This window comes from Mus caroli, unplaced genomic scaffold, assembly GCF_978045245.1.
Source record: "Mus caroli unplaced genomic scaffold, Mus_caroli_1 scaffold_19, whole genome shotgun sequence".
Lineage (NCBI taxonomy): Eukaryota > Metazoa > Chordata > Mammalia > Rodentia > Muridae > Mus > Mus caroli.
The window spans coordinates 58,735,626-58,761,403 of record NW_028227274.1 but is presented as its reverse complement, the minus strand read 5'-3'; the positions used below and the strand labels follow the sequence as shown (position 1 = coordinate 58,761,403).

Here is a 25,778-nt window from a genome sequence, read left to right as displayed (position 1 = left end):
GGGCATTTTAGGTCCCACAACAGTGGTGATTTATGCTCACTAGATCATTTGGCTTCCACCACATCACATGGAAGGCATTAGTGTTGTATCATACTCTACTGCAAGTGGAACTGCTGCCGAGAGAGCAACAGCTATCTCATTTGTCCACGTGTCTAGTCCTACTCCTTGGTCTCTAGTATTAGTCATATCGCCATCATTAGTTATCCAATTAGGTTGACTGGCTGACTATGTCTGTTTCATACTTGGACCAGAGAAATAGGTCAGTTTGTTAATTGTGCCGGCTGATGTAAAAAAATCATTAGTTTGGATCGTCGTCTGTCTTAGCTGGCTTTATAGTGATATAACAAAATGTTCGAGGATGCTTTGGTTGAAAAAAAAGTTTATTTGCATCACAGTTCCAGGGGTTTGAGAACGTGACACTGGCTTCTGACAAGGGCCTCCTGGTGGCACACAACTCGTGGTAAAGGAGAAAGGTAGATGTGTGTAGCAACATGCTAATAAACATGTGGCATATGACCTTGCTATGTAATAATAACCTGGTTTATGGTAATGAGCCCACTCTGTGAGGCTGGTCTAATCACTCCAGGTGGCATCCCCTAACCTCATTTATAACCTGCCACCAGGCAGCCCCTCCTCTCAGTGCTGTTCCACCTCAGAGGCAGACTAGGTCCGAGCCGCAGCACCCTCTTGTCATCCTTGTTCATAAAGTAGAAGTTCTCTGCAAGTCTGGGAGGAGGAGAGGGTGTTTGCTTAGGGTAATGGTTCTTCACGGACAGGAATTTCCAATCATGATAAAAATGAATATTTGTAGAGCGTTTACTCTGTGAGAACAGTGTTGTGTGCTGTGTGCGATTATCTCAGATAAATTCTCTTAATCCCGAGGCAGATTATGTTCCCCCCATATTTGGTTTTGTTTTCAGCTGAGTAAACAGGAGATGAGGAAGTTCAATTAGCTTACTTAAGGTTGCTTGGCCAGAAAGTGCTGGGCCCACATTTCAGCATAGCTGCCTGACCTCAGAGCCTGGGTTTTAGCACCCCTCTGCAGTCTCAAGAGTGGAGCAAAGGGTTCTGCGTTCTTTGGTTTTTTAAGTACTCCTTGCACTTGGAAGAGTTCCCATAGCTCCATCTAAACAGAAGACCTTCCGGCTTTGTTGAGTTCAAAGTGTTTATTCAGTGTCTACTGAGTAGAGGGGATGTTCTGTGTCAGGAAGCTGTGCTAGGCCAGAGCTGAAGCCCAGGCAAGCTGTCTGCTCTTCTCCTAGTGTCTTGTCTGTAGAAACCAACTCTTTCCTACCTCCCTGTGCCCTTGGAACAATCTCTCACTCTAAGCAAGATTCTCTTGTCTCTCCTCTCTTCTCTGATGTTCTTATTCTTAGTGAAGAATAAGTAACTTTAGTACATTTGTATTTGGGCCCTAAGCCAAAGGGCAGAGTCCTGTCTGGGATTGCAAACACTGGGGGTTCTGATCCAGCATTTCTTTTGTTTTGTTTGTGGTATATGCATATTTGATCCTAGTAAGCCACCTTCCTTCCCATCTGTGACACCGCTGGGGCTCTATGCCTCGGCCAGCCCCCAGATGCTTTTACACAGCTGGAAAGTGAGGTTGAGAAAATTGATGGGTAGGTCTGCATCACTAGTTTGTCATAGTCATTGTTCTATTGCTGTGAAGAGACACCATGACCAAGACAACTTATACAAGAAAGCATTTAACTGGAGCCTTGCTTGCAGTTTCAGAGGGTAAATTCATGACCATCTTGGTGGAGAGAGTGATGGCAGGCAGGCAGGCAGGCAGGCAGGCAGGCAGGCAGGCAGGCAGGCAGCAGGCAGCAGGCAGGGTGCTGGAGCAGTAGCTGAGAGCTTACATTTTATCTGCAAGATGGAGGCAGCCAGAATGAGACTGGGCCAGGCACAGGCTTTTGAAATCTCAAAAGTCACCTCCAGTGACACCTCCTACAAAGAGGTCACACTTTTTAATTCCTTCCTCCACAGGCCACCAACAGGGAACTGGGTATAGAAATATATTAGGGAACATCCTCATTCCAGCCACCACAGTCTTCATGGTGGTGGTAACAATGCATGCCTTTAATATCAGTACTTGGGAGGCAGAGACAGTTGCATGTTTGTGAGTTCGAGGACAACCTGGTCTAAGAGCTAGTTTGAGGACAGCCAGAGCTACATAAAGAAGGACTACAGAAAAAAAAAAAAGGCTGTACCATTAAAAACAGATCAATGCCAATGTCAATGGATATGTTATGTGGAAGGCAGGAAAGTTTGAGGGGTCCCACCTGTAGGCAAAGAACTACAGGCAACTATTGACTATTGGGAGTAGGAGGGTTTGCCTCTCCTATGGGTGAATCCATCATTGCTGGTCCAAGGCAGAGTGGTCAGCCTTGAAACCAACAACAAAGACAGACTCAGTAGGTTGCATTTATGCATATTTGTGTACACACACATATACACACATACACACACACACACACACACACACACACACACACACACACACACACACACGGAGTGAATCACGTACTCTGGTGACTTCTTGTGAACCTTCTCCTAATGAATAAAAATTTCTAGGAACCAATCCCTGGGTGAGGAGTAGGCAGGACTTCCTGTGGCAGAGAGGATAAGGGGAGACAGGAGAAGAGGTCTTGCTTTTGGACAGAAGACAAGTGGAGGTCAAAATGCAGTTAGTGGAGACCCCCGGTTCAGGTGGCGGATCGGCTACTGGAGGATTTAACTTAGAATGACTTACAAATTAGGGTGCTAGTTGCTGTGCCCAGTGATTGTGTTATCTGTTAATTCTGAACTAAGTTCGTGTGCTGTTTTCCTTCACGAGGCGACTCATCTGGGTTCCAGAGAGAAAGGTACGATAGCAAAGCTTGGGTTTGTGAGAAGTGCACCCCACAAGGCCATGAGAATTTGGACGTGTGGGACTGGCGTGACAGAGACTCACCATGGGAACTTAGCGAGTCGGGTGGAGAGATTTTGGAGCTCTGGGTCAGAGAGGCTGCAGAGATGGGAACAGGCTGTGGCTGGCCTGCCTGCCTGTACACTGCTGGTAAAGCGTGGATCGATTTTTTAAATATTTCATTATGTGTATGTGTATATATATATATATATATATATATATATATATACACGTATGTAACAATAAAGATATATATGTATGTATGTAACAATAATAATTAAAGATACAGTAATGATAATAAAAGAAAAAGGCTATCAACTTGAAAGTGGGGGACATGGAAGGGATTCAAGGACATGTAACTAGCTGGAAGGGGCTGTGTGGAAGAAAATGAGGGGGAAAAGTAATGTAATTCTATTTTAGTTAAACCTGTTTAAAAAAACAAAAACAAAGAGAGGTCGTGGTGTCATACACCCTTAACCTGAGCACTCAGGAGGGAGAGAGGCTGGTGCATCTCTGAGTTGAGGCCAGCCTGGTAAAACAAAGGAGTCAGGCTCTTTCTTGTTTATCTCAGGTTGGTGGAGACCACCACGGCCTCTGCTCTTGAGGTTCCCCAGCTCCCCTCTTTAAAAAGATGGCAGAGGGACAGGTAACACACACCTATAATCCCAGCACTCTGGAGGCAGAGGCAGGCAGATCTCTGGGAGTTTGAGGTCAGCTTGGTCTACAGAGTGAGTTCCAGGACAGCCAGGACTACACAGAGAGACTGTCTCAAAAAAAAAAATAAAATAAAAAAAAGAAAAAAAAAAGGTGGAGGAATGGGAGCTGGAAAGATGGTTGAGTTTTAAGAGCACTGGCTGCTCTTCCAGGGAACCTGAGTTCAATTCCCAGTACCTACTGGCAGCTCACAACTGCCTGTAGCTCCAGCTCTGGGGATCCAAGACCCTCTCACACACACATACATGCAAGCAAAGCACTAATGCACATAAAATAAAAATAAATAAACCATTAAAAATAAAAGTAGACAATTTAAAAATAAAGGAAATGACTTGCCCCAGTCACACCACAAGTTAGAGGGAACTGAGACAACTCTGGCCTCCCAGTTTCCAGTAATGTGTTCTGAATTCCTCTGTGCTCTCTCTCTGCCTGTCTCTGTCTTTGTCTCTGTCTGTCTGTCTGTCTGTCTCCCTCTCTGTCTCTATCTCTCTGTCTGTCTGTCTCTCTCTCTCTCTCTCTCTCAAATTCTCTTAAGACCCCACTGGCCTTGAACTTAGAGTCCTGTGTACATCTGCCTACTGAGTGCTGAAATTAAAAGCCTGTGTGATTACACCTGTTTTTTTGTTTTTTGTTTTTTGTTTTTGTTTTTGTTTTTGTTTTTTTGAGACTGTGCTTTGCCATTGTAGCCCTGGCGATCCTGGAACTGGAACTTGCTATACAGACCAGGCTGGCTTGGACCTTTGGTAATCTTTTTGGTTCTGCTCCTGATTGCTGGGATTACAGCCTGAACCACCAGTTCTGTCTCCCTTCATTTCTTTGGTCATCATTCACTCCGTGTGAAGTGAATGGTAGGTTCCATGTTTTACACTGTGTGCTTTCTAAAGTCTGCACACATATCTAGAACCCACTCATTTCATCTCTAGAGAACCATGTTGGTTTTCTATGGATTTCTAAGAGATTATCACAAGCTTGGTGTCGAAAGTCACAAGCTTTTTATCTCAGCTTCAATAGGGCAGGACTCCAAGCTATCTTAGGTGGCCTTGCACTATAGAGATTCGTGGTGCCTCACTGCAGAGTAGTCTTGAATCTGGAAACAATCCTTCTACTCCCTCTGTGCTCTTTCCTGAGTTTAGGTGTAGGGGATGCACCGTGGATCAGTGGAGGCTGGGGACACTGTGGTTACCTAGTCTCTTCCTTTTTAGCCGGCTGTGGATCTCGGTCATACTTTCCTTTTGCAGAAAGCAGCTTCTTTGATGAGGATGCAAGTTATACTTATCTGTGCTTATAAGGATTAGTATCCAAATACAGGCAGACATTGCATGGGTTTAGGAAAATGGCAGAGTTGTTGGTCAGGGGAATCCAGTAGACTCCGAAAACAATATAGGTTATGGCCATTGCCCTTGATTGGCTCCCAGAACTTGAAAATAAGACCCTGTTACTGAAGTCCACATGCTTTGGACACAGGACTTGGAGGAACTGATCTGTAACTGACTTGAAAGTCTTTTTCCAGAGGACTAGCTCTCATAGGGCCTGAAGGTGCTACGCAGGCTGTCAAGAGAGAAAAGCAATGAATAATCCGACCTAGCTATAAATTCCATGAACTATAACAACGACCAGTATGGCCCAATATCCCCGAGGGGAGGCGTGTGCTGGAGAGATGGCTCAGCAGTCAAGGGTTCTTGATGTTCTTCTAGAGGACCTGGGTTTCGCTCCCAGAACCTCCAAGATCCGATACTCTCTTCTGGTCGCTGTGGGCACCTGGCATGCATGTGGTACTCATACATACACATATAATTAAACGACTCTTTAAAAAAAGATACTCCCAGAGTTGTAATAGTGACACCCTTATCTTGGGGTAGCCAACAGGTTCTACTTGGACTTAAGAGCCACTCAATAGGAAGGAATTCATGCCTGGTACTGGAAACTTAGCCAGCTGTCCATGGCTGGAGAGGTCATTGATCCTAGAGGAGAGCCTCCTCCTGCCCATTTTCCTAAACCTTCTTTTTAAAGAGCCTGTCCATTGACTGTATTAGGCTCACCAGGATATCTGATTAGCCCTGAGTCCTCAAAGAGCCTTACTTAAATGAGAATGAATAACCTTCTAGGTTTACCTATTTATTGTCTTCATTAACTCTATTTGCATCTGGGAGTAGAGCCAGAGGGCTGCAATAGCAAGGACAGAATTGCACACATCAGTGATGCTGATGGAACCTTAGGTCACATTGCTGCGTAATTGGAATACTATTAGCAGATAGAATTCATGGAGATCAACTTAGAATTCTCTATGGGACAATTACCTTGTAGCAATGTCTTATTTATAGTTGTATATATTGTGTTTTCTTGTGTTCTAATGTAATTATTCAGTTATTTTCCCTCTCCTTCCCCTCTTTCTTCTTCCCTCTTCCTTCCAATCTCCTCCCCTTTCTTGGTGTGTTCAGGATGAAACCCAGGCTCCATGCATGTCGAGCAGGCTTTCTGCAGCTGAACAGCACCTTACTTTCCTGTTTGAGCTAACATATTATAGAAAGTCATTACCTTAAGACACCTGTGTCCATAGTTATTTAAAAATTCCTTTTTTTTTTTTTTTTTTTTTTTTTTTTTTTACTGATTGAGAGAGCTGTGTTGTAACTCCCCATCCTATGAATTTATCCTTATGGGGTTTGCCATCCTGATTTTTGCCTGAAAGTCAGCTCTTTGGTTTTCTAACACTGTCTGGGAAAGGGAGAAACAAAGTTCTTTCTGCACTCCCCTCCCCCAATATACTTTTATTATTTTCTTAATGGCTACTCTGAGGATGTCATTTATCTTTGATTAAGCCACATCTGACATCGTTTTCTTGTTTTCTTTCCGAGACAGTGTCAGAAAAATCAAAGTGCATTACTTTGGTTTCTTTTGCTGTTTGTTATTGCTGTTGAATATTTTATGTCTGTATCTTTGTCTGGAAATATCCTGCTTCACCATAATCCTTAGGAGTTATTTTTTTCACCTATTTAAAGACTCATTCTGTTTTTAAGTGTTGTTGTTTCTGTGATAAAGTTGGCAATCAGTCAGTTGTTTCTCATTTGAAGAAAATGCTTTTTAAAAATTTCATCAGATTCTTTTTTTTTAAAGATTTATTTATTTCATTTATATAAATACACTGTAACTATCTTCAGTCACACCAGAAGAGGGCATCGGATCCATTACAGATGGCTGTGAGCCACCATGTGGTTGCTGGGAATTGAACTCAGGACCTCTGGAAAAGCAGTCAGAGCTCTTAACTGCTGAGCTATTTCTCCAGCCCCATCCGATTCCCTATAATGCACCTCATTTTACTTAACTTCATCGGATCTCTAGGGCTTTACTGTATGAACTGATACACTAAATTAGAGAATAGAGAAGTCTCTAATCTAGAGTTGACTAAATTTACAGTACCAGGCACGAATTCCTTCCTATTGAGTAGTTCTTAAGTCCAATTAGACACTGTTGGTTACCCCAAGGTAAAGGTGCCACTATTACATCACTGGGGGTATCCCATAGTGAAATCTAACTTTAGTTTGAGGGGATCTAATGCCCTTTTCTGGCCTCCACAGACACCAGGCACAAATGAGGTACATAGTTAGACCACCAAAGATAGAATACAAAGCTTATTTTTAAATGCCGTCTCTGAGATAACTCAGTTGGCCACTGTGACTCTTTTACCTCCAACAAGTATGGAGAAGTGAGTTTTCCCTTCAGACTTCTCAAACACACAATTGTAAAACTTGTATTTATGTACCAAATTGTATTTGTTAAAAAAAATACTGTGGCAAGTTTATATAGTGTTTGTATTTGCTTAGCGAATGCAAACATTGACTTAGCCTCGGCCCATATATTAACAGAAGCTTCACAAAGCCCTACACTGGATATATTTGTTTCCTGCAGTGGAAACCAGAGAAGTTAACCAGGCAGGGCTCTTAAAACTCACAAGTATGAAGAAGGACTTTGCTAAAAGTTTTACTGTTAGCCCTTCTCTGGTCCTTCCCCAGAAGGTCCTATGGCCTTTTACTGGGGAAAAGGAAGTAATCTGGGGTCTATTGAAGCTTGGTTCAGAATTAACAGTAATTCCAGGAGACCCCAGGAAGCATTGTGGCCATCCAGTTAAAGTAGGGGCTTATGGAGGTCAGGTGATTAATGGAGCTTTGGCTGATGTCTGACTCACAGTAGGTTCAGTGGGTCCCCAGACTCATCCTGAGGTTGTTTCCCTGGTTCCAGAGTGTGCAATTAGGATAAACATACCCCTGTCCTCTGTACTACACTAACTAAAGCTACTTCCAGAATCCACACAGCCCAGCGAACAAGCCCGTGCAGTGTGACCCATTGTACAAGCTGGCCTAGGTTGGTCCTAACGCTCTCTTCCCAGTGCAGGGTAGGTTCTTACTGCTTTTGTCCAGAAACCTTCTCTAAGGGATGTATAACCTAAAACCATCAAGAGTTCTGGTTCTGATGAGCAAACAACCTTTTCTAAACCCAACTAGAAAGACAGGGGAAAATCAGCTCAGAGGCATTAAAAATGAACAAAATAAGGAATTACCAGGAGACCGTCTGGGAAAGAACAGAGATCAAAGGAGGTGAGCTTGGCATTAGGGCCACATTTTCCTTCATGGAACGTGGAGGCTGAGAAGTACTTCTGGCAGAGTGGGAGGGAAAGGGAGCAGGGAGCCAAGACTGCCTAGACAGACAGGGGGCCGGGCCCTGGGACTGGAACCTGAACCCTTGGGGCTAGGAGTGAGCTGGGAGTCCAGCAGACCTCCTAGACATCATGGCCTCTGTGAGTTAGAATAGTTCCTAAAATCAAATTCCTGTTCATCTGGATTTCAAGCATCTCCAGGTAGCTGGCCCAAACAAATGTATCTTCTTGGGGGCAAGAACATCAAACATGGTAAGCTTAAATGTCCAACCTAAAGCCAAAATGGCCAGAAAGGCAAAAGAGACGGTCCAGCAAGAACAAAGCTACCAACACAACAGAAAATAAACAGCCGTCCCAGGCATGGCAGCATGCCTGTCAGCCAGCACTTGGGAGACAAAGGCAGGTATTCAAGATTGGTTTTGCCTGCCTGCACTCCAGGCTGGCCTGGGCTCCATGAAACATACTGACAATACTTTCCACTATGTTCTTTTAAATTCAAGTTTGTAAGTTTGCCAGAGAACATGAAAGAGAAAGAGCATACTAGATTTTCTTATAGAACCAAATCAAAATACTGGAAGCACACTGGACACAGATGCAGAGGTGAAAGATGAACATGTACCCAAACCAGGTCAGGTTAGGTCAGCCCTTCTGTATTCTTACCTGGGTGTATTGGGAATATGTTTAAATGCAAATTGTCCAAATGTAATGGTTGCTAAAGAAAAGAGAAACTTACTCCGCTGTCCATTGTGTGTGTAGCTTGATGCAAGCAGGAGGTTGAAAATAGGTTGTCAGGTGCATTGCTGGAGAGGGTGTGTACACGGGGAGTGCGGGTAGGGGTCTCAGGCTACCAGGTGCGTTATCAGAAGAGGGGTGTTGTGCAGAGTCCCAGTCAGCACTGATTCCCATGCTCGCCTGTTTCACCTCCCTTCCCGGGTTTCTGAAACATTGTAGGCTGATTTTTTTCCAGCCTCTCTCTTTGGAGTGCTGGAATAGCACGTGCAGCTATGCCTGACGGTTAATGCCATTTCTTGAGTGCACAGTTCTGGAATGCATGTTGAAGTTTATCGTTTGTTCGTGAGGTAAATCAAGTTTGCTAGTTCAAAATAACAACAGTTGAGACTGACTGCTGTTTACTGTGTGTAGTCATAGAAACTTCATATTTTTATCAATTGTAGGATTACATTTATGACGTAAATGGTTTGGGCTGAATTCCAACGAGAACCATTAATCAGAAATTACAAGCTGTTTGTCTGTAAAGTAGGTGATAAGGAAATTGATCTATTACTATTCATTAGATGTGCCAAGATACACATTTTTATGTAGTCATAAGGAACCCGTGCACCCAGATGTTAAAGTGAGGTCAGACAGAAGCCAGCCACAGAGGCCGAGGGCCTGCTTTTCTTCAAGTTTTTCTAGCATGCACTTAAGGACGCTGAGCATGACCTGTTTAGTTCTTTTCCAGGGGAAAACATTTTCTTTCATTGTATTTAGAGCCTGTTACCCGAGAAGAAACAGGCTGCTGAAGGATCCCACGCTCAAGGACAGAGAAGACTGAAATGTACCCCGACCCCTGCCCGTGTGGTGCCTGACAGTCCTCCAACAGTGGCTCAGGAAGAACTTGGCAGAGTTTTTATTAGAAGGGGGGAAAACTTTAATTTTAGATCATGTAAATTTTGTGTTCTGTTTTAGTGTTACTCTTAATTTATACTGTGCCTGATAAGGGAATGGGGACCTCTGTTGTTTAGGGTCTTGAGGTCATCGAGGCTATTGACTCAACCCTGCGGCAGAGAGGCAGGAACTCAAGTTGCCTATCTGTTTTCCTGTCTTTTACCGAAGTAGTTTCTCTGATCTGTTTCCACACTTCAGTTTTCCTTTTGTTCTGTTTCTTTGTTTTTGTTTGGAGATAGTGTTTTCTGTAGTCCAGGCTGGCTTTTAACTCATTTGTTGCAGTAGGATGACCTGGAACTCCTGATCCTTCCATCTCTCTACCTCCCCAGTGTTTGGTTCCGGGCGGTCTCCTCTGTGCCCAGTTTATGCAGTGCCGGGATCAAATAGGGCTTTGTTCACGTAAGATAAGCACTTCAGCTGAGCTTTGTCCCCAGCCCACACTTAAGAGTTTTAAAAACAGTCTCATTTGTGCTGGGGAGATGGTTCATTGGTTAAGTGCTTGCCACAAAAGGGTGAGGCTCTGGCTTCAGATCCCTAGTACCCAGGTAAAAAAAAAAAGTTGGGTGTGGCATCGAGTGCCTGTAATCCCAGAGCCACAAGGTAGATACAGGAGGAGCTGGGAGCTTGCTGGCCAGACAGTCTAGTCAAAATTGTGAGCTCAAGTTTTAGTGAGAGAACTTGTTTCATAAAAGTAATGTCGAGACAGATAGAAGAGGACATAGGACATGGCTTCTTGCTTCTACGTGCACGCATGAAGGCTCATGTATACTGCCCCCACATATACATGCATGTGTGTCCATGTATTTGCCACACACAAAACCCATAATTTCATTTACAGCAGAGTAGTACTGTATGGTCTTGGATCCAGGTTAATAAAAAAAAGCTTATTTATGTATTTGCTTAGTTTTGTAGGAGCAGGGGTATGGTTAAAGTATGTGTTTGACTGAGTGTACAGTACAGGCATGGATTCTCTTCCACGGGGTAGGTTTTAATGCTCACTTCAGAAGGGGTAGGAGGGAAAGTGTTAAAGACCTCCTACTTCACACCCTCTGTGAAACAGGACTGACTCTGCTTTTGTATTTCATGATTTCCTGTAGTGGATGAGCCCCGAAGCCTGCTTGACTGTAAGTGACAGATTTGGCTTAGGAAAAGCCAGCCAGGGAGGTTGTATTCCTGGCATTTGATGTTCCAGAGACTGTTTGATGTTAACAGGCTTACTGGAAGACTTCTGTGGGCTTCCTCTGGCCTAAGGCAGGCTGGCTGTTGATGCAATCAGGAGACCACAGAGTGATTTCTTCCGCCCCCGTGCGTCTTGAGCAGTGTATGTCTCCTGTGACTCAGGCTTCTGTGACTCCATCCCTACGGCTGAGTCAAGTAGCCTGTGCTTCTCCCTTCTTGGCAGGCCCCATCCTGACAGTCTTGGTGCTGGGCCCCTTGCCAGAGGCTGCCCCATCATCAAATCTGAGCAGTGTCTGGCTGCAGTGCCCCCAGGCACTAGTTCTCAAATCCTACTGCTAGAAAAGGTCTGAGGTCCCGGAGCCTGTTGAGTCCAGGGCCTTCCAAACCTGTCTGTGTATTCAGGTCGGCTGGATGACAGGACCAGCTGTCTCCCAGACATTCTTGACTCTCTCAGTAAGTCAGGGTTAAGGCCCAGAAAGCAGTGTTGTTGTTATACCCCAAGGTTATTCTTACTGTCCGTAGTGTATAACATTTGTCGATTCCTGATCTAGTCTCATATCTAAATTTTATTTAAAAATCATACGTGTAGTTATCCTTTTCCAACAATAAAGAACCTCCCCTCCAACTCTATTTTCCCTCTATTCAGTCAAGATAAAGCTCATGCTCAGAAAGTTCAAATGGCCTAATAGCACATGAAAATGAAAAACACAAGCATCTTGTATTGCTGATGAATTCTACCAAAAGGCGACCACTGCTAACCCTTTCTTTGGGTTGATTACTCTCATAGACATTCTCCATGTCCATGTCCTTACTTTTCTAACTACCCAACTTACAAAAAACAGACCAAACACTCATATACATAAAATAAAAATGCAAGTCTTAAAAAATACATCCGAGTTTGCCAATATTAGATTATTTCCTCCCTCTCCTTCCTTATCTCTCCACCCCTCCCCCTTTCTTCCTTTCCCTCTTTCTCCCCCCCTCCCTCCTCAGATAATGTCTCTGTGTCACTTAGGCTGGCCTCAAACTTGGGTTCCTCTTGTGTCAGTCTCACTTTCAAGGGCTCCACATGAAAACACAATAGCTGGATTAACTTCAAGCCCTCTGGATATCTTGAAATGGAGATTAGATTAACACAGGGATCCTGGAGGACACACTCTACCTAGGTCTAAACCCTAGCATATGGTTTTTCCTCATTTAATTTTATTGTTAATGCTATGGCAGAGGCATGCCTGCATGTCTATGTTGGGTACTGTACCAGTCCTGGGCATCATGGGTAGTACCTTAGAGTGTTAACAGGGACCGCTGAGTGAAAGGTATTAGGAATGAAAAGCCAGTGGTTAGGGAAGGGAAATGTGAGTGGGACGGTCTTCCCACTCTGCCTCACTCACTGGCTCCTTTTCTGTCTAAGCACTGACATTTCACTCCCAGCATTCCTCTTTCCGCTTTCGTATCACAGGGCTAACAGTTAACCTGTTCTATCATCACCTTCACCCTTAGAGCCTCTTTTTACCCCTTCCACAGCTTCCTTTCTGGTTTTCTACATACACTTACTTCCACATACATGCTAATGTATGAAAATTGGAAGCTAGGATCTTCATACTGAGAGAATGTATACTGTGAACATACAATGTCTTTCTGAGCCTTGGTTAACCCACTTAGTGTAATATCTTCTGGTTTCACATTTATCCCAGCTCATACCATAATTTTGTTTGTTTTGAAAACATTGAGTGCAATTCCAATGTGCATATGCACTGTGTAATTAGTAATCATTTATTAGCTGGTGGACATTTAGGCTGGCGCCATTTCCTTGTCATTGTGAGTGTGGCACAGCAACAGACATGGATGATGTGCAAGAGTCTTTGTGGTTGGATTCAGAGTCCTTGGTACATACGCCCTAGAGTGGTAGAGCTGGGTCACATGGTAGGGTTTTGTTTATTTATTTTTTTATTTTCTTATTTTTTTAAATTTTTAATATTTTTATTACATATTTTCCTCAATTACATTTCCAATGATATCCCAAAAGTCCCCCATAGCGCCCCCCACTTCTCTACCCACCCATTCCCATTCTTTTGGCCCTGGCATTCCCCTATATTGGGGCATATAAAGTTTGCAAGTCCAATGGGCCTCTCTTTCCAGTGATGGCCGACTAGGCCATCTTTCTATACATATGCAGCTAGAGACAAGAGCTCCGGGGTTCTGATTAGTACATCATGTTGTTCCAACAATAGGGTTGCAGATCCCTTTAGCTCCTTGGGTACTTTCTCTAGCTTCTCCATTGGGAGCCCTGTGATACATCCAATAGCTGACTGTGAACATCCACTCCTGTGTTTGCTAGGCCCCGGCATCGTCTCACAAGAGACAGCTATATTTGGGTCCTTTCAGCAAAATCTTGCTAGTGTATGCAATGGTGTCAGCATTTAGAAGCTGCTTATGGGATGGATCCCTGGATACGGCAGTCTCTAAATGGTCCATCCTTTCATCACAGCTACAAACTTTGTCTCTGTAACTCCTTCCCTGGGTGTTTTGTTCCCAATTCTAAGAAGGGGCACAGTGTCCACACTTTGGTCTTCATTCTTCTTGAGTTTCATGCGTTTAGCAAATTGTATCTTATATCTTGGGTGTCCTAAGTTTTGGGCTAATATCCACTTATCAGTGAATACATATTGTGTGAGTTCTTTTGTGATTGTGTTACTTCACTCAAGATGATGCCCTCCAGGTCCATCCATTTGGCTAGGAATTTCATAAATTCATTCTTTTAAATAGCTGAGTAGTACTCCATTGTGTAAATGTACCATAATTTCTGTATCCATTCCTCTGTTGAGGGACATCTGGGTTCTTTCCAGCTTCTGGCTATTATAAATAGGGCTGCTATGAACATAGTGGAGCATGTGTCCTTTTTACCATTTGGGACATTTTCTGGATATATGCCCAGGAGAGGTACTGCTGGATCCTCCGGTAGTACTATGTCCAATTTTCTGAGGAACCGCCAGACTGATTTCCAGAGTGGTTGTACAAGCTTGCAATCCCACCAACAATGGAGGAGTGTTCCTCTTTCTCCACATCCTTGCCAGCATCTGCTGTCACATGAATTTTTGATCTTAGCCATTCTGACTGGTGTGAGGTGGAATCTCAGGGTTGTTTTGATTTGCATTTCCCTGATGATTAAGGATGTTGAACATTTTTTCAGGTGCTTCTCTGCCATTCGGTATTCCTCAGGTGAGAATTCTTTGTTCAGTTCTGAGCCCCATTTTTTAATGGGGTTATTTGACTTTCTGGAGTCCACCTTCTTGAGTTCTTTATATATATTGGATATTAGTCCCTTATCTGATTTAGGATAGGTGAAGATCTTTTCCCAATCTGTTGGTGGTTTTTTTGTCTTATTGATGGTGTCTTTAGCCTTGCAGAAGCTTTGCAGTTTCATGAGGTCCCACTTGTCAATTCTCGATCTTACAGCACAAGCCATTACTGTTCTATTCAAGAATTTTTCCCCTGTGCCCATATCTTCAAGGCTTTTCCCCACTTTCTCCTCTATAAGTTTCAGTGTCTCTGGTTTTATGTGAAGTTCCTTGATCCACTTAGACTTGACCTTAGTACAAGGAGATAGGAATGGATCGATTCGCATTCTTCTACATGTTAACAACCAGTTGAGCCAGCACCATTTGTTGAAAATGCTGTCTTTCTTCCACTGGATGGTTTTAGCTCCCTTGTCGAAGATCAAGTGACCATAGGTGTGTGGGTTCATTTCTGGGTCTTCAATTCTATTCCATTGGTCTATTTGTCTGTCACTATACCAGTACCATGCAGTTTTTATCACAATTGCTCTGTAGTAGAGCTTTAGGTCCGGCATGGTGATTCCACCAGAGGTTCTTTTATCCTCGAGAAGAGTTTTTGCTATCCTAGGTTTTTTGTTATTCCAGATGAATTTGCAGATTGCACTTTCTAATTCGTTGAAGAATTGATTTGGAATTTTGATGGGGATTGCATTGAATCTGTAGATTGCTTTTGGCAAGATAGCCATTTTTACAATGTTGATCCTGCCAATCCATGAGCATGGGAGATCTTTCCATCTTCTGAGATCTTCTATTATTTCTTTCTTCAGAGACTTGAAGTTTTTATTATACAGATCTTTCACTTCCTTAGTTAGAGTCACGCCAAGATATTTTATATTATTTGTGACTATTGAGAAGGGTGTTGTTTCCCTAATTTCTTTCTCAGCCTGTTTATTCTTTGTGTAGAGAAAGGCCATTGATTTGTTTGAGTTAATTTTATATCCAGCTACTTCACCGAAGCTGTTTATCAGGCTTAGGAGTTCTCTGGTGGAATTTTTAGGGTCACTTATATATACTATCATATCATCTGCAAAGAGTGATATTTTGACTTCATCTTTTCCAATTTGTATCCCTTTGATCTCCTTTTGTTGTCGAATTGCTCTGGCTAGGACTTCAAAGTACAATGTTGAATAGGTATGGAGAAAGTGGACAGCCTTGTCTAGTCCCTGATTTTAGAGGGATTGCTTCAAGCTTCTCACCATTTACTTTGATGTTGGCTACTGGTTTGCTGTAGATTGCTTTTATCATGTTTAGGTATGGGCCTTGAATTCCTGATCTTTCCAAGACTTTTATCATGAATGGGTGTTGGATCTTGTCAAATGCTTTTTCCGCATCTAACGAGATGACCATGTGGTTTTTGTCTTTGAGTTTGTTTATATACTGGATTACGTTGATGGATTTCCGTATATTGAACCATCCCTGCATCCCTGGGATGAAACCTACTTGGTCAGGATGGATGATTGTTTTGATGTGTTCTTGGATTTGGTTAGCAAGAACTTTATTGAGGATTTTTGCATCAATATTCATAAGGGATATTGGTCTGAAGTTTTCTATCTTTGTTGGGTCTTTCTGTGGTTTAGGTATCAGAGTAATTGTGGCTTCATAGAATGAGTTGGGTAGAGTACCTTCTGTTTCTATTTTGTGGAATAGTTTGTGAAGAACTGGGATTAGATCTTCTTTGAAGGTCTGATAGAACTCTGCACTAAACCCATCTGGTCCTGGGCTTTTTTTAGTTGGGAGACTATTAATGACTGCTTCTATTTCTTTGGGGGATATAGGGCTGTTTAGATCATTAACCTGATCTTGATTCAACTTTGGTACCTGGTATCTGTCTAGGAACTTCTCCATTTCATCCAGGTTCTCCAGTTTTGTTGAGTATAGCCTTTGGTAGAAGGATCTGATGGTGTTTTGGATGTCTTCAGGATCTGTTGTTATGTCTCCTTTTTCATTTCTGATTTTGTTAATTAGGATGCTTTCCCTGTGCCCTCTAGTGAGTCTGGCTAAGGGTTTATCTATCTTGTTGATTTTCTCAAAGAACCAGCTCCTTGATTGGTTGATTCTTTGAATAGTTTTTCTTGTTTCCACTTGGTTGATTTCACCCCTGAGTTTGATTATTTCCTGCCATCTACTCCTCTTGGGTGAATTTGCTTCCTTTTGTTCTAGTGCTTTTAGGTGTGTTGTCAAGCTGCTAATGTGTGCTCTCTCTAGTTTCCTTTTGGAGGCACTCAGAGCTATGAGTTTTCCTCTTAGAAATGCTTTCATTGCGTCCCATAAGTTTGGGTATGTTGTGGCTTCATTTTCATTGAACTCTAAAAAGTCCTTAATTTCTTTCTTTATTCCTTCCTTGACCAAGGTATCATTGAGAAGAGTGTTGTTCAGTTTCCACGTGAAGGTTGGCTTTCTATTATTTATTTTGTTATGGAAGATCAGCCTTAGTCCATGGTGATCTGATAGGATGCATGGGACAATTTCAATATTTTTGTATCTGTTGAGGCCTGCTTTGTGACCAATTATGTGGTCAATTTTGGAGAAGGTACCATGAGGTGCTGAGAAGAAGGTATATCCTTTTGTTTTAGGATAGAATGTTCTGTAGATATCTGCCAGATCCATTTGATTCATAACTTCTGTTAGTTTCACTGTGTCCCTGTTTAGTTTCTGTTTCCATGATCTGTCCATTGGTGAAAGTGGTGTGTTGAAGTCTCCCACTATTATTGTATGAGGTGCAATGTGTGCTTTGAGATTTACCAAAGTTTCTTTAATGAATGTGGCTGCCTTTGTATTTGGAGCATAGATATTCAGGATTGATAGTTCCTCTTGGAGGATTTTACCTTTGATGAGTATGAAGTGCCCCTCCCTGTCTTTTTTGATGACTTTGGGTTGGAAGTCAATCTTATCAAATATTAGAATGGCTACTCCAGCTTGTTTCTTCATACCATTTGCTTGGAAAATTGTTTTCCAGCCTTTCATTCTGAGGTAGTGTCTATCTTTTTCTCTGAGATGAGTTTCCTGTAAGCAGCACAATGTTGGGTCTTGTTTGTGTAGCCAGTTTGTTAGTCTATGTCTTTTTATCGGGGAGTTGAGTCCATTGATATTAAGAGATATTAAGGAAAAGTAATTGTTGTTTCCTGTTATTTTTGTTGTTAAAGTTGGCATTCTGTTCTTGTGGCTGTCTTCTTTTAGGTTTGTTGAGGGATTACCTTCTTGTTGTTTCTAGGGCGTGGTTCCTGTCCTTGTATTGGTTTTTTTCTGTTATTATCCTTTGAAGGGCTGGATTCGTGGAGAGATAATGTGTGAATTTGGTTTTGTCGTGGAATACTTTGGTTTCTCCATCTATGTTAATTGAGAGTTTGGCTGGGTATAGTAGCCTGGGCTGGAATTTGTGTTCTTTTAGTGTCTGTATAACATCCGTCCAGGATATTCTGGCTTTCATAGTCTCTGGTGAAAAATCTGGTGTAATTCTGATAGGCTTGCCTTTATATGTTACTTGGCCTTTTTCTCTTACTGCTTTTAGTATTCTATCTTTATTTAGAGCATTTGTTGTTCTGATTATAATGTGTCGGGAGGTATTTCTTTTCTGGTCCAGTCTATTTGGAGTTCTGTAGGCTTCTTGTATGTTCATGGGCATCTCTTTCTTTAGATTTGGGAAGTTTTCTTCTATAATTTTGTTGAAGATGTTTGCTGGTCCTTTGAGTTGAAAGTCTTCATTCTCATCCACTCCTATTATCCGTAGGTTTGGTCTTCTCATTGCGTCCTGTATTTCTTGGATGTTTTGAGTTAGGATCTTTTTGCATTTTACATTTTCCTTGATTGTTGTGCCGATGTTCTCTATGGAATCTTCTGCACCTGAGATTCTCTCTTCCATCTCTTGTATTCTGTTGCTGATGCTCGTATCTATGGTTCCAGATTTCTTTCCTAGGGTTTCTATCTCCAGTGTTGCCTCATTTTGGGTTTTCTTTATTGTGTCTACTTTCCTTTTTAGGTCTAGTATGGTTTTGTTCATTTCCATCATCTGTTTGGATGTGTTTTCCTGTTTTCTGTAAGGACTTCTACCTGTTTGATTATGTTATCCTGTTTTTCTTTAAGGATTTGTAACTCTTTAGCAGTGTTCTCCTGCAATTCTTTAAGGGATTTTTGTGCTTCCTCTTTATTGTCTTCTGCCTGTTTAGCAGTGTTCTCCTGCATTTCTTTAAGTGTGTTATTAAAGTCTTTCTTGAAGTCCTCTATCATCATCAGGAGATATGCTTTTAAATCCGTGTCTAGCTTTTCCGGTGTGTTGGGGTGCCCTGGACTGGGCGAAGTGTGGGTGCTGGGTTCTGATGATGGTGAGTGGTCTTGGTTTCTGTTAGTAAGATTATTACGTTTACCTTTCGCCATCTGGTAATCTCTGGGGTTAGTTGTTATCGTTGTCACTGTTTAAAGATTGGAGCAGAAGCTGTGTTCCACTCACCAGCAGTCCCAAAATCCTGCGGCGGGGGTCGTGGGTAGCTGGCGGGTGTCAGGCAACCCTGCTCTCCCGCTACCCCGGCGCTGATCCGGCCGGATGAGGCCTGTGGCCCTACTCAGGCCGGTTTCTGCTTCCCTAACTAATGCAGTCTCAGGTCCCGTGCAATTGGATTGGAGCAGAAGCTGTGCTCCACTCACCAGAAGTCTTAAGATCCTGTGGCGGGTGTTGTGGGTAGCTGGCGAGTGTCAGCCGACCCTGCGCCCCAGCTGCCCCGGTGCTTTTCTGACCGGAAGAGGGTTGTTGCCCTATGTAGGCCGGATTTCTCTCTCCCCAACCAGAGCAGTCTCAGGTCCCGCGTGATTGGACTGGAGCAGAAGCTGTGTTCTACTCACCAGCAGTCCCAAAATCCTGCGTCAGGGGTCGTGGGTAGCTGGCGGGTGTCAGGCAACCCTGCACTCCCGCTACCCCGGCGCTGATCCGGCCGGATGAGGCCTGTGGCCCTACTCAGGCCGGTTTCTGCTTCCCTAACTAATGCAGTCTCAGGTCCCGAGCACTTGGATTGGAGCAGAAGCTGTGCTCCACTCACCAGAAGTCTTAAGATCCTGTGGCGGGTGTTGTGGGTAGCTGGTGAGTGTCAGCCGACCCTGCGCCCCAGCTGCCCCGGTGCTTTTCTGACCGGAAGAGCCATCTCTTTCTTTAGATTTGGGAAGTTTTCTTCTATAATTTTGTTGAAGATGTTTGCTGGTCCTTTGAGTTGAAAATCTTCATTCTCATCCACTCCTATTATCCGTAGGTTTGGTCTTCTCATTGTGTCCTGTATTTCTTGGATGTTTTGAGTTAGGATCTTTTTGCATTTTACATTTTCCTTGATTGTTGTGCCGATGTTCTCTATGGAATCTTCTGCACCTGAGATTCTCTCTTCCATCTCTTGTATTCTGTTGCTGATGCTCGTATCTATGGTTCCAGATTTCTTTCCTAGGGTTTCTATCTCCAGTGTTGCCTCATTTTGGGTTTTCTTTATTGTGTCTACTTCCCTTTTTAGGTCTAGTATGGTTTTGTTCATTTCCATCATCTGTTTGGATGTGTTTTCCTGTTTTTCTGTAAGGACTTCTACCTGTTTGATTATGTTATCCTGTTTTTCTTTAAGGATTTGTAACTCTTTAGCTGTGTTCTCCTGCAATTCTTTAAGGGATTTTTGTGCTTCCTCTTTACTGTCTTCTACCTGTTTACCAGTGTTCCTTTGTATTTCTTTAAGTGTGTTATTAAAGTCCTTCTTGAAGTCCTCTACCATCATCATGAGATATGCTTTTAGATCCGTGTCTAGCTTTTCTGGTGTGTTGGGCTGCCCTGGACTGGGCGAAGTGGGAGTGCTGGGTTCTGATGATGGTGAGTGGTCTTGGTTTCTGTTAGTAAGATTATTACGTTTACCTTGTTTATTTTCTGACAGCATATCACTGTGTATCACTGGCTGGCCTGGGTGCGTTATGTAGATCAAGCTGGTCTCTATTTATTTATTTGCACCTTAATCCTTTAATTTGCCTCTTATCTGTCTGTCTATGTATCTATCTATGTATCTTTATATATATGTATCTAGGTATGTATGAATCTTTTTAAAAACAGATTTATTTGTATTTATATGAGTACACTGTAGCTGTCCTCAGACACACCCGTAGAGGGCATCGGATCTCATTACAGATGGTTGTGAGCCACCATGTGGTTCCTGGGATTTGAACTCAGGACCTCTAGAAGAACAGTCAGTGCCTTAACCGCTGAGCCATATCTCCAGCCCCAGCATGTATGAATGAATGAATGAATGAATGAATGAATCAATGTATGTATGTATGTATGTATGTATGTATGTATGTATCTATCTATCTATCTATCTATCTATCTATCTATCTATCTATCTATCATCTGTTGTAAAAGCCTCAAGGCTGGTTTCCATGGTGGCCACACAAGTTTAGACTCCTACCAACAGTGAGTAAGGACTCTCCCACATGTCCTCATCCTCCCAGCATTGGCTCTCCCTCCCCCTCCCTCTCCCCCTCCACACCTCTCTATCCCTCCCCACAATAGCTGTTCTAACTGGGATAAGAAGGAAGGCATCCCAAAGTAGAGATAGTTTGTCCTTCCCTGATGCGTACTGATATTTACCACTTAAAAATATTTATTGGCTATCATACTTTCCCTTTAAGAACTTTGTCCAGTCCCACAGGCCGTTTCTGACTTACTAAGTGTTTTCTTGATGTTTACTTTTCTTCAGTTCTTTATGTATTCTAGATATTAACCCTTTGTCAAATTCATGCCAGCAAGGGTTTTCCCCCATTCTGTAGGCTGTTATTCTCCTAAGTTTCCACTGCTGAAGCCCCACGAGGTCACGGTGGTCAATTGTTGCCCTCCTTTCCTTATCATTAACATGTTTTGACAGAAATAGTATGCTCGGAATCTCTCAGACATTTAACTTACTACATTGTCTTTGGGAATAGTATTTCATGCAGCTGTTTTTGATGGTTGCCTTGGTATTGTTAGTATTGGACAAAAATTAATGTAGACTAGGAGAAGATGCCTGTCTAGTTATATCCAAAAGTTGAAAAAGTCTCACGGGGGCTAGAGAGATGGCTCAGCCGTTGATCACATACTGATCTTCCAGAGGACCAGAGTTTAATTCCCTGAACCAACATCCAGGATGATTCCACACCTCTGGCACCTGAGGGCACCTGCACTCATAGGCACATACCCATACCCATGCACAGTGCTCCACAGGTACACACACACAATAACTTGTTAGGACAGAAATACTTATTAAATTGTTTGAGCCTAACTACTTAGTACATGGAACTGCAAGATACTTCTTTGGCCTGCTATGCTTTGGGACAAAAAGAAAAACTACCAAGACACTAAGAACATTATGAACCAAGTCTGAGAACAACTGAGTAGTATCCTTATCCATCTGAATTCAGTTATTTATTTATTTTTGACAGGGTCTTGCTAATGTAGCCCAGGCTGGTCTCAAACTCCTGATCTTTTTTGCCTTATCATCTGGTATAGAGATGTTAAGCGTTTTCTTTTTTAAACTGAAAGGGATGTCAAATGGACTTTGGTTTAAGCAGAATCTAGAAATTACTGGCTCGTATGCTTGGCATGTCTAGGGTTGCAGATGGCGTTAGACTTGGCAGGGTTTAGGCGCTCACTATCAAGTGATATCAGGTGATTACTACCAAGGCTGTACCTGTGTTTAACTCTAAGACAGATGTTCTACCTGTGAACAAAGCAGCCTTGCCCTTTCCAGATATACAGCCTTTCAGTGTAGCCACCCTGGCCCTTTCCCAAGAGCTTGGGCATAAAAGTACTGGAGAAGAATTTGGTGGACCAGTCTGGATCACTTGCATACCCCCAAATGTGGCTCTGAAGATTTGCTATGCCACCCCTATGTCAAATCTCCATTCCTGTGCTTAGGTGGATATCCCAATAAACTCACAGGAGTAAATACATAGGCAGATTTTCTTTGGGAAAAGGGGAGTTATCTTACCTGGAGAGCTAGGGAGCTGCCTCATTTGGTAGAGTGCTTGCCACAAACAGAAGGACCGGAGTCCAATCCCTAGTATCTGTGTAAAAGCTGGGTATGGTGGCTCATGCTTGTCATCCCAGAGCCAGGGAACCAGAGGCAGGCAGATCCCTGGAGCTTGCTAGCTGGCCTGCCAAGCTGAGTCTGAAAGCCCTCGGTCCCAGTGAGAGACCCTAACCCAATAACCAAGTTGTAGGCTGGTAGAGTGGAGCCGGTCAGAATGATTACAGATGTGCAGTTGGCCATCTTTACCGCAGTGCCAGGTGTGCCACCTTCCTTGCTTGTGTTTCTCTGTTACCGCGTGGCTGTCAACCATTCCAGAAGCAGGAATGAAGGTGCTGCTTTTTCTGCCCCAGGGATACAGAGCATAGCACACTACGTTCTGTCAAGATGGAGGCTGCGAGGGGCCCATCACAGTATACAAGTCCTGGTGTCACCTGGATTTTACCAAATACCTTGTCTTCCTTAACCTGAGGGACAAGAAGATACCTTGAATAGGGCCCGGTATAGGGGCTTCTTTTCTACTTCTTGCCCAATAAAAAAAATATGGCCATGTATTTAAAAAAAGAACACCCCAAGAGAGGATGCACCTAATCCCACAGAGACTTGATGCACCAGGGTGGGCGAGTATGTGGGGTGCAGGTAACCCTCTCAGGGGAGAGGGGGAGGGGGATGGGGGAGGGGGGATGGGGGATGGGGGAAGGGACTGTGTGAAGTGGGGGTCAGGAAGGGGGCAGCGATCAGGAAGTAAAATGAATAAGTAAATAAATTAATGAGAAAAAAAACCCATCCCAAATTAAGATGGGCAACACCAGAGGAATGACATTCAGGGTTGTCCTATGTCCTCCACACATAGAACATACATGATTATGTACATTTGTACACATATGCTCTCTGCTCCCCCCACCCCCAAAAAAGAATAAGCAAAGAATCATTGTTTTATAGATGAGGGAAGCAGACTGGTAAGAATGAGAGTTCCATCCATCTGGGTTTATTGCCTAGGCCAAATTAGTGACATCTACATGGCTTTGATAGCCATTATAAAATGGGAATAACTGAAGATAAAGGCTAGGAAACAAAACATGAACAGTCATTGGAATCCCTTCTCATTAGGTTGGTGGTTGATGTGAGGGTAGAATGAGCTAATAGACATAAAGTGCCTTGAATAGGGACAGGAGAGGTGGTTCTGTGGTTAAGAGGCCTCATGCTCTTGCAGAGGACACAACACATAGGTCAGGTGGCCCATAACCAATTATAACGCCAGCTGCAGGGGACCTGATAGCCTTTTTTGGTCTCTGCAGACACACGCATATGAGCACAGTCGTGTGTGTGCACTCATGGGAGTATAAACACATAATAAAAATAAAGATTAAAAAAGTGTTTTGCATATGGTCGGTAATAGGATGCCTCAGCACATGAAACCGTCATCACCACTAAAGATCCCAGCAAGTCTGATTCCCAGGAGGGAGGCTGAGAGGGTGCACACAACTGACTTTCCTTTCCTGTCCATTTCAGGTCCAACATGGACGCTATCACCCAGTCCCCTGTGGACGCCGTGCTTCCCAAGCACATCCTGGATATCTGGGCCATAGTCCTCATCATCCTGGCTACCATTGTCATTATGACCTCCTTGTTTCTGTGCCCGGCCACTGCGGTCATCATCTATCGAATGCGGACTCACCCAGTTCTCAACGGGGCTGCCTGAGAGAGACCCTTGAAGGCGGGATGGCGTGTGATAAGGGCAGGGGTCTCACCCCTAACCTGATCTCAGAAAGACAGCGGGGAGACTCAGGACCTGGATTTGTGCTTTAGTTTTGATTCTGCTGTTGGCCCACAGTGTAGATGTCATCAAGGGACCTAACTCTGAGTCCTAGGCTCTCCTTAGCTTTCAGCCGTGGGTCACGACCCCTGCCTTCCTACCTCACAGGGTTGTGGGAACCACGTGACAGCGGAGGTAAAAGCTGTTTGAGAGCAGTGAAGCCACACAGACCTTGTGCAGTGAGAAGCTTTGAAGAACCAAAGACCCCTGAAGGTGCTGCCAGTACAGGAGGCGAGGGCGACTGGGAAAGAGGAACTTTGGCCAGTGCCCCTCATGCCGAGCCAAGCAAAATGGTGCACTCCATCCTCAGCAAATCAGAGTTTTGTTTTTGTTTTTGTTTTCAAGTGACACTCTTTCTATTTTTCTCAGTTTGGGAGAAAGAGCGAGTATGGCAGGCGAGAGAGATGAGTACAAGTTTCAGAAGCGTCTCAGCCAATCCCTGCTCCTGAAGGAGAGCTTTGCCCTTATGCACCAGGCAAGATGGCCAGCTTTCAGCACTGGGCCACACATCTCTGTTAGTGCCGACTCTCAGCCGGGTTGAAAATGCAGGGCGGCTGAGTTTTTCTGCCCCGCATTTCAGCTCCTTTATGTGCCCCACAGTAGAGGATTTCCCCTGTCTGAGCTTTGTGGCATTTAGCTTCAAACTTTTGTTATTCCTGTTTTGCGGCACCGGAGATGGAACTTTGGCCTCCTTCACGCTGGGAAAGGATCCCACCACTGAGCTACAACCCAGCCCTTCTAGCCCCCACAGCTGTCCGAAGTACTTATTATTTTAAGAGATTTCCCAGGGCTTTTGAACCCGACTTAAAACAACGACGGTTATTTTAGATGCTATGATTTATATTTATATAGAGATATTTCTAGACTATTAAAGCTCACCCTTTGATACTGGAGTCAGGGGCATCTTGGGATTTATTGTTATGTAAGAAGATAGCATAGATTTTGGGATGGTATTATGTCAGACGTTGCTTACTCTGATCTTCATTGATGTATGCATCCCGTTTCCAATAAATGCCACACTGAGCGTGTCTGAAGCTTTTCTTTGAAGAACACCTACTGAACTTTGAACTTAGATAAAAAGATTCAACTCAACTGTATTTTGTTTGTTTGTTTGTTTGTTTTCAGTTCTGGTATCCTCCATTCAGGGCTTCGTTTATGCTAGGCAACCACTAGACCACAGAGCTCTGGGTCCTTCCCTCAGACTGCAGTTGGCAGTCTTCTTTAGTTCTTTAGGAGGATTTTATGGTTGGAGTTAGGGTTTGGAAGATATGAAATATGGATAACATGCTGCTGTAGTTGACAGGACCAGACAACACAGTGACATGCTAAGTCTAGAGTCCAGAGGATGCTCAGTAAGAGGCAGAGAAGGAAGAGATGGAAGTGAGGCGATTGAAAGGCTCATGTGATAAGAGGGGAGTATACAGTCACATGGGCTAAGGCCTGTGCAGGCTGTTAGGAAGCCGAAGTGGGGACAACAAAAAAAAAACCTTCCTAAGGA

The 25,778-nt window shown here is 43.4% G+C and overlaps 1 protein-coding gene across 2 annotated transcripts in view; it reads left to right on the top strand.

The window, feature by feature from the left end:
• The window catches only part of Smim3 (small integral membrane protein 3), a 64,381-nt gene extending 39,015 nt beyond the window's left edge, over positions 1–25,366 (top strand). For both annotated transcript variants that reach the window (XM_021150812.3, XM_029471887.2), the window contains one exon: positions 23,977–25,366. In XM_021150812.3, the coding sequence (XP_021006471.1) occupies positions 23,977–24,166 (190 nt within the window). In that variant the 3' untranslated portion in view covers positions 24,167–25,366. The remainder of the gene's footprint in view (positions 1–23,976) is intronic.
• The last annotated feature ends 412 nt before the right edge of the window (positions 25,367–25,778 follow it).